At 45.7% G+C, this 9,487-nt stretch overlaps 1 protein-coding gene across 1 annotated transcript; it reads right to left on the reverse strand.

Annotated features, from left to right (window-relative positions):
• Positions 1–50: 50 nt before the first annotated feature.
• On the reverse strand, positions 51–9,139 carry nelfcd (negative elongation factor complex member C/D). Its single transcript, XM_080000315.1, has 15 exons — positions 8,976–9,139; positions 7,232–7,347; positions 6,798–6,907; positions 5,725–5,834; positions 5,498–5,605; positions 4,689–4,841; positions 4,212–4,342; positions 3,599–3,764; positions 3,360–3,494; positions 3,088–3,227; positions 1,713–1,827; positions 1,516–1,611; positions 1,284–1,424; positions 633–762; positions 51–521 (listed from the first exon to the last, which is right to left on the reverse strand). The coding sequence occupies exons 1-15, from the start codon at positions 9,105–9,107 to the stop codon at positions 487–489; spliced, it is 1,818 nt and encodes a 605-aa protein (XP_079856441.1). The 5' UTR covers positions 9,108–9,139; the 3' UTR covers positions 51–486.
• Between the last annotated feature and the right edge of the window lie 348 nt (positions 9,140–9,487).

Genomic DNA, 9,487 nt, shown 5'->3' on the forward strand with positions numbered 1-9,487 from the left:
AATCATTTATCTGGATTAATACTATCCCAATAAAACGAATTTCCTAACTCTGTTTTTAGTCTAAATAGGACCTTTTCTGAACATGTTTAGATAAAAGGAGCCCTGAGACTAACAATTTTAAAATCATGTGATATTTAATATTTAGGGGTGTTTTAATTTAAAACAAACAATTATATAATCAAGTTTTTTTTTTCGTTTTTTTTTTTTTTTATTGGAAAATAACTCAAACCATGACTCAAAAATAAAAAAAATCAAATATACACGTACGGAAACAGAAAAACGGATGAAGCTGCATTTTGATACTTTCACATCCTCGTAACAAATCTGTGGCTCCAGTTTGTGTAGCCTCTGTGGAAACGCACGTCCATTCACTGTAAAAAAACAAACAATCAAGTATTCCTTTCCAATGTTCAGCGAGACATCAACGCAGGGAGCGTCTCGCCATCCCATCCATCACGGTCCAGCCTCAAAGTGCTTTCGCCCAAATCAGTTCATCATGATGAAGTTGGACTTACAATGAGCTGGACGACAAAAAAAAAAAAGAACATATCAGTGGTCGTGGTCGGTACGAAAACAACATTTTTCTGTCGTTTCAAGCGAGCCGGCGTGCACCGCGCCCGGGCCAAACCTACCGATGAACTCGGCCACGGGGTCGTGCTCCCCCTCCGTCCGGATGGTGCCGGCGATGCTGTCGTTCTCCAGGATGGGAAGGAAAAGCTGCACGAAGTCCGACGTGTACGGAGGAGCGATCACATCCAGAACCTGAGGAAAGAAAAACAACGACAAAAAACAAAAAAACAAAACCACCACCGCTCCGCACGAGAGAGGGGCGGCTCCAGCGAGGCGGGCCGCCACCTTTTGGAAATGACGCAACACGGAGATAAGAGTCAAGTCAGCACTCTGCGGTGAACATGAAGAACCGCGCACGTCGCAGAGCTGAAATCTTGCGGCCGGCCCAACGTGAAAATGCGCCCGGGACATTTCACCTCCTCTTTCCTGGTCCCCGATGTAAATACTTGCGACCGAGTACCTCATTTCACCCGCGCGGCACAATTTATAAACATGGCGGGGGCGCGTCCCGGGTTTAAAATGTCCGCTAACAGTGCTCGTCTCCGATTGCACCGGGCCACACTTACTGCCAGTGATGCAGATTTAATCACGTCCGTTGTAAATTCTGAGATATTTCAGTTGGCGGCTCTTTAAAAAGCGTCCGAAGCGCCATCTCGGGTCTTTGCGTCACTTTTCTTTTAAACAAGATGGCCGCCCTGGCGAGGCCCCGTTACCTCGGTGACAAAGTACCGGATGAGAGAGATGTCCGTGTTGAGCTTCTCCAAGCACTTGCGGATGTAGCCCACGACGGGCAGCACGTAGCCGCGGCTCAGCAGGTGCACCATGCGGTCCAGCAGCGTCTTCTTCAGCTCCAGCTGCGGGGGGGAAGCACAGCGAGCCTCCGTCAGCGGAGCAAAAACACTACACCCGGTAAGTAAGTCTTGGAGCACGGGAGCTCCGTCAGACCTGCTCCATGACGTCCAGCTGGGAGTGCTCCGTCTCAAACAGCTTGATGAGCAGCTGGAGGACCTGCGGGTGGAGCAGCTGGTGGCACGTGCAGATCTGTGGGGTGGAGTCGATTTGGGGAGGATTAGACTCAAAATCTCGTGACTTCTTTGGAAACCAGGCTGAAAAAGAAGGAGTCGTCGACCCGGGGAACCTGCCTCGTCCAGCAGCGCCAGATGCACCGGGGTGTGGTCGGTTTGGAGCTGGAAGTACCGGGGCTCAGAGACGGTCCAGTCCACCCACTTTAACACCCCCATGGCCACCACCGGGAACCTTAACACACACACACACACACACGTCAGAGACATGGCTGCCAGCCAGTTCTCCCATGTTCTGAATGTTCAAGTTATTTTTTATCTAGTTCAGGTATCAACACACCATCAGTGCATTTTACACCCAAGTTGGTGGGCAGGCACGCACACACCACACACACACACACACACACACACACACACAATTTCCATAATACATTAAATAATGTAAAACAAAATTTTTACATTTTTTTGTTATTTTGATGGTAAAAGAATAACTATCCTAACACTCCTAATGAAATAGCACACTTCATAAATAATTTCAAAACTCTTATAGACACATTTCGATTTAATTTGCTTGTGTTTTGTCTATTTGCATGTGTTTTCTCAAGTTGCAGTGCGTTGAGCTCTCTGGGCCACCGTAGGAGACGGCAACTTAAACAAACACAACCTGAAACTGTAAAACTCGACAAAAAAAAGAATGGCTCATCACCGAGCTGGACTCTGTTCCCTTCATTCATACAAAAGAGCCGTTCAAAAGAACCCGCCCGTTCGTGAACGACGCGGTGACGATAAGTTCGTAATAAAGAGGGACATCACGTTGATTGATGGCACTCGTTACAAAAACATTTTATGTTGTTTTATCTCATGTTTCTATGGAAAAGGCTGCGTAGCCGCACGCAGTTAAAAAGTGGAGCTGAAACAGTGGATTCAATAAGAAGCAGCACTTGTCTGCGCCAACTCGGCCGGTTGAACCGTGGGGGGCGTAGCAAACGGTTGGATGACATACTGTGTACCGTTGCATCACTAATTTATATATATATATATATATATATATATATATATATATATATATATATATATATATATAAATATAAAAGTCTGAACAGAGAAGAACGTACAGGCCGGACGCAGGAGAGGAGACACTTGCAGTAGTGTTGAAAAGTTTATTTATTTTCAGTGAGCCGGATGATCTGGCTCACTGAAAAGAGCCGACTCTTACTGCTCGCAAGAATTTAATTTAACTATGAAGTTGTATGAAATATTTTATTTATATTTATTCCACTACAAAATATTTTCATTATTTATAATGATTTCATGTGACTGGACTCAAAAGTGACTTATTGAGAAAAACACATGCTTTTCTTTACAAATCAAGACTCGATAGTCCAACGATGGCATAGCTGTCAGCGCTGGAAGGAAATACACACGTTCGAATCGAAGATCGAAGCGCGACCTTAAAAGTATCCTTCCATCGCGGCGTGGACAAGCAGCCGCTCACCTGATGCACTGGTACAGAGTGCTGAGCTCCGCCACCAGCTCCGTTGCGCCTTTGTTCTCGTTGCAGCACAGGTTGTGCACGGTCTCGATGGCCTTCGACGTCGACTTCAGCTCGTCTTTGTTGATGTTGACTCGCTTGTTCTGGGAGAGAACGTCGCACGGGCTCAGGTGAGACGCGCCGCCCCAGCTTGAGAACCGAACGTCGCGTCACACAGGACAAATTCGTATTTCAAGTTCGCCCGTCGCAAAACGTCACCCCCCCCCGCTTCTCACCTTTTTCCACGTCTCCACCACACTGGCGGCGTAGGCCAAGATGTGAATGTATTTGTGTTTGTGGTCCTGGTTGATCTTGGAGCCGGGCTTGAACAGCGACTGCATGAAGAGGTCCAAAAAGGCAGGAACCCTGATCTGGAGAAGACACAACATCAGAACATCGCTCTACGCGTATTTTACAGCAGAGGTCTCTCATAATTTGTAATAGCAAAATGATATTGCAGATGCTCTGGTCTCACCAGCTCCACGGGAGGGGGGTCCATGCTGCTGAACATCTTGAAGAGGACGGTGATGTCGGCCGGGTTGAGCGCTCCCTTGGACAACATGGCGCCCAGGGCCTGGCACGCTCTGGGATAAGCTGCGGCCGTGCCCAGCGCCAGGGTGATCTGGCTGGCGTCGTGACCTCTGTGGAACCGATGACCGTAAAAAAAGTGGCATCAGGATTTTTACGCGCGCGCACACGCACGCACGGCGATCCAAATATGAAAGTCAAAGGTTAATTTAAAAAAAACCTGTTTACTGAGGGTGTTAAGAATCCCTCGGTCTACTATTAAGTAGGACTGTGCAAGATGGCCAAATTATTTCCCCTTGATATTTTATTAGTATTTGGGTTTTCAAATATGAAATAGACCAATTCGATTTTAACAGCCTACTCCCATTTCATTTGAGTACCAATCATTTTTCAAGGAAAAATGTTGTAAGTTATGATAATTTATTCTTTCCACATAACTTACTTTACCACAGTATTTTGTGGGTTTTATAGGTCACTTATTTTGTTATAAGCACCACCTCTAATCAAAACTTGGCCGCGTTAAATGAGCAGAGGTTATTTTGGGTAGCCGCTGTGGATACCTATGGTGCGCGGACTTCTGTACTTCCTGGCCGATCCGCCGCATGGCCGACCCGCCCTGCTCTTCCTGGGCGAGGATGGACATCATGGCCTGGGCGAACAGGTACGTGTGTTCCCCGTGACACACCATCTTCTACAGGGCGCAAAGCGGGAACGTTCAGCTCACACCACATCAGCAAACTCCACTAGTCAGTTGTGATCAAAATGAATGACCGGGCCATTTGGTTTCCCATTAGTGTTGGGGAAAAACAAAGCAGGAACAGCAATACGCAGCTTTAAAATAAACCGATTGGGAGGCAACGGGGAAACAAAATACAAACGGATCTTGATGCCGCCTGTGAAACCGAAAGACGCTTCCTTTCCTCTTTCTACTTCGTATGTTTGCGCCGCGGCTTATGATTTGCAGAACAACCACACGCTGCTTCCTCTGCACCACAGCTAACATAGTTCATGAAGCACAGATTCTCTGCGAGCCTCACAGCAAATTCTGGAAGGTTCTTCTCCAGGTTCTCCTCTCCCCCGTCCAGCAGCGTTGCCAGAGATGTCCTCAGAACCCTGGAGAACACTTCCAGCTGCTGACACGCTGTGGACACACTCGTGATCTCTCCCTGGTAACCGGCATCTGAAATAAGCTGCACACACACACACACACACACACACACACACACACACACACACACACACACACACACACACACACACACACACACACACACACACACACACACACACACACACACACACACACACCAAAATGACTTCAAGAGTTTCAGAAATGAATTAACCAAGTGACCAACAGGCTTCGGTAAAGTATGTTAATAATGTTTGTTTTTATTTGAAGTACTGTGTGAAGGACTTATAGACAGACAGACAGACAGGCAAGAAGACAGACAGGCAGACAGACAGACAGGCAGGCAGGTTTTTTTATTCATCCCGAGGGAAATTGTAATGTCCCAGCAACTCTCATCATTCAATAACAGGGAACTACAATAAAATATGAAAAAGGAAAAAGGCCAAAAATGTCCAAAAATGAAATATACACTCTGCTCAACCTGCGCTAGAAAAAAAAGTTTAGTATTACCAAAAACATCCAAGCTGGAGAAATCTGTGTTGAACCCTTATGGCCGACTTATGCCGGCATGTCAAAACACTGCAGGAGCAGCAGAGGAGCTAAATCACGTAGGGCGATGCAGCTCGACTCATGGCGGGAAATACAAAACATACCCGATAACGCATAAATACGAAAACGGCAAAAGCAAAGCGGGCCGAGATGTTGGGACGGTCTTACCTTCACGGTGAAGTTCAACATCAGACAGTCAGGATGAGCCTCAGCCAGTTTGTAGAAGAGGTCTCGCCACGTCGTGTGCGCGATCATCTGTTCCAGCCAAGCCGGCGTCTAAACCGCAAAATCGACGGTGTTGGGTCACCTTGAGGTTCGCCTTGAACAACGTCATTTGGGTTTGGATTTGGACACGGACGGCACCCCGGCAAACTAGTGGGGTTGCCAGATCTCACCTCTCCTTCAACGGTGAAGATAGAATCTGCTTTCTGGGGGTCAAAGTGCTTTATTAGAAGACTCTTGAGGTGATTTTCTACACGCTCCTGGACCTGCGCTGGTTCTACACCTGTGATGAAAAGAAGGAAATACAAAATGTCACTTCCCCCCACCACACAAAATAAACCAATAACTAACCAAAAAAAACAAAACGATAACTAACCCACTACTCAACGTAAACTGGAAACCCCCCCCATTAAGCACAAATAATATGTTGCCAACATTTCAAAGCTTCACTGTGGGGGCAGTTTACCAAGATAACAGACCTGAGGGGGCCACCGACACAAATTTAAGTTTTCTAAGTGCAAGTTTTCTCCAGTGCAACGTAGCATCACTTCCTACCGACACAAATTTGTTTTAGTACGGTATTAGTTCATCTTGAACCGATGCAAACCTGGAGCACTTTCTTAACTTTTGTTTGTGCGGGCAAGAGCGCACACCTTTTGTGAACACCTTTGCGCGGCGCTGCGGGGAATCGAACGCAGGACCTTTAGCGGAGGAGTTTAGGGCACAGGGCAGCGTCCTATGTGAAAGCCCCTTCGGAGTCATAGCCTGCACATAACACACCATATTGGACGATGATGGTGTCACAGAGCTCCACCACTTCCGGTCCCTTTACTACACTACTTCAGGTGCCTCGGCTCGCTACTTCCGGTTCCTTCCTTCAGACCATGTTCATCAAACTCGGACCACAGCACGTGCAGATTGCCCCCAATGAAATTCTTCTTCATTCGCGTTCGTGCGTCGCATGGTTTCTGGGCGGCAGGCACTCTCGGCCGGAGAATGGGTAGAAGCATAATAGAAATCAGATACCGGTCCGATGTTCATCAAACTCGGACCGCCAGCGTGTGCGGACTGCCCCGTATACAATTCTTATTCATTCGCGTCCTTGGGTCGCACGGTTTCAGTTTCAGCCGGAGAAGAATAATAAAAATCCGAACAAAACAACAGGGCTCCTGCCCTTCAGGCTGAACCCAGATCTTTCTATAGGACTGGAGCCCAACACTGTGTATTAGGAACATGGAGTACATACCCATCTGGATGAGCCACTCCGCTAGGAGGTTGACAGTCTGGGCCACAGCGGAATAGTTTTCAGAGAGGAGCTGGATCACGTGTTCTGGAGAGCCCCCTGCTTGGAAGTACCTGCGAGAAAAATAAATCCTGTTTCTACCCTAAACATATCACTTTCACTGATCCTGTCCAACCACTTCGTCTCCTTCAGACATCTTGTTCCAAACCGCACAAACAGTTTGGTTGACGTAATACTACGTTATAGATTACGGTTTTATTTTGCTTTGCACTACGACAAAGTGATCAAATATTGCCACATATCAGAATGAAGGTGTTATTTGTTTATCTACTACTAGACTGAAACGATGCTAATCCACGAGGGGGAAAAAAGGACACGTCGCGCATTTTGGGGAAAAAGGACACACCGTGCATTTTGGGGAAAAGGACACACCGTACATTTTGAGAGTATTGAAGACGGCCGGCTCCATGATGTAATCCCTGCTGGAGAACTTCTTGAGACAGTCTTCCTGGGTTTTCCCGTCATTTTCTCCCTCAACGTACCCACCGTCCTCCTTGGACAAGGAGAGTCGTGTTACGGTTAAAACGTTCACATCCGGATTCTCCAAACCTCTTCAGAACGGGAAACACAACGTTCCTCTGGGATCGTCGTCCAATCAATGAGGTTGAGAATTTAAGTGGAGCGCTCACGATTATCACATGGCGCCTTATCACACTACTATCACTACTGTTACTACTGTAAACACTACTATTTCTACTGTAAACACTACTTTTACTACTGTAAACACTACTATTTCTACTGTTACTACTGTAAACACGACTATCACTACTATTACTACTGTAAACACTACTATTACTACTGTAAACACTATTATTACTACTGTAAACACTACTATTTCTACTGTAAACACTACTTTTGTAAACACTACTATTACTCCTGTAAACACTACTATAAACACTACTACTGTAAACACTACTATTACTACTTTAAACACTACTATTACTTATGTAAACACTACTATTACTACTGTAGATATTTCTATTGTAAACACTATTACTACAGTAAACACTACTATTACTACTATTACGACTGCAAACACTACTATTGTAAACACTTATATTACTACTGTTACCACTGTAAAAACTACTGTTACTGCTGTAAACGCCACTATTACAACTGTAAAGACTACTATTACTACTGTAAACACCGCCATTACTACTGTAAAAACTACTATTACTTTATTACTACTACTGTTCCACGAAACGATCACAGTAAGACGTCAAATTATCAAACGGATCAAATCCTTTGTAGGAAAACGAACCATCAACTAAATTCAAATAATCGTGAGTCCTGAGTATATGGAAAACAAGACTTGGAATCAGAATGAATCTAGTGCGATAATGTGTGATGGACAGACAGACAGACAGACATATGATGGGCAGATGATAGACAGATCGACAGACAGATTAGACAGATATGATGGACAGATAGATACAGATAGATAAACAGATAGATAATAGACAGATAAGAAAGACAGGCAGACTGACAGGTATATAGATCGACAGACAGATGAGACAGATAGACAGACAGATAGATAATAGACAGATAAGACAGACTGACAGGTAGATAGATCGACAGACAGATGAGACAGATATGATGGATAGATAGATAGATAATAGACAGATAAGACAGACAGATAGACAGATAGATAATAGACAGATAAGACAGACAGACAGACTGACAGGTAGATAGATCGACAGACAGATATGATGGACAGATGGGAGACAAGACAGATAATAGATAATATAGACAGCCAGATGATAGACAGACACAGATAGACACATAAGCAGACAGACACTTTATTCATCCCCGGATAGAAATTGCGTAAGAAATAAAAATGAAATAAAGTAAATAAAACGAGGGGAGTGACGGCTTATTGGTGGATACAGATCGATAGTTGATGTAATATTGAAATGCCCCCAAACCCTATTAAAAAAAGGCAAATATGCAGGTACAAATGGAACGTTAATATAAACACCAAAGGGATGAATGGTGTTTGGAAGCTTCCACTCCATGTGTTCAGATTAACCATCTGCTAGCTCTAGCTAATTAGCAGGGTTTCATGTTGTTAGCCTCCTCCACGTTAGCCGCTGGACGCTAACCAAGCAACCAGTCTCTCACCGTGTTGCCGTCCGTCCCCTCCCAGTCTCCAGCGGTGCTGTAATACTCCTCGTCCATGGCGACACCGACCGGGTTCTCCGTTGTCGGGTTGTGACGGCTACGGTCGTATGCAATGCTAGCCCTGGCTAGCATTAGCCTCAACGAGCTTCAGCCAACAGGAAAATGGCGATACGCTACGTCACTAGCACACACGCCCGCCCGCCCACACACACGCCCACCCACCCCCGCCCACACACACGCCCACCCCCACCCCCACACACACACACACACACACACACACACACACACACACACACACACACACACACACACACACACACACACACACACACACACACACACACACACACACACACACACACACACACACACACACACACACACACACACACACACACACACACACACACACACACACACACACACACACACACCTCCTGCCATTTACCTTTTTGTGCTTCTTGTGTGAAATTCTGCACATTTGAAAGTAAAACAAACATTTTAACCATGAT

The sequence above is a fragment of the Zeus faber genome (assembly GCF_960531495.2).
Source record: "Zeus faber genome assembly, chromosome: 5".
NCBI classification, from domain to species: Eukaryota; Metazoa; Chordata; class Actinopteri; order Zeiformes; family Zeidae; genus Zeus; species Zeus faber.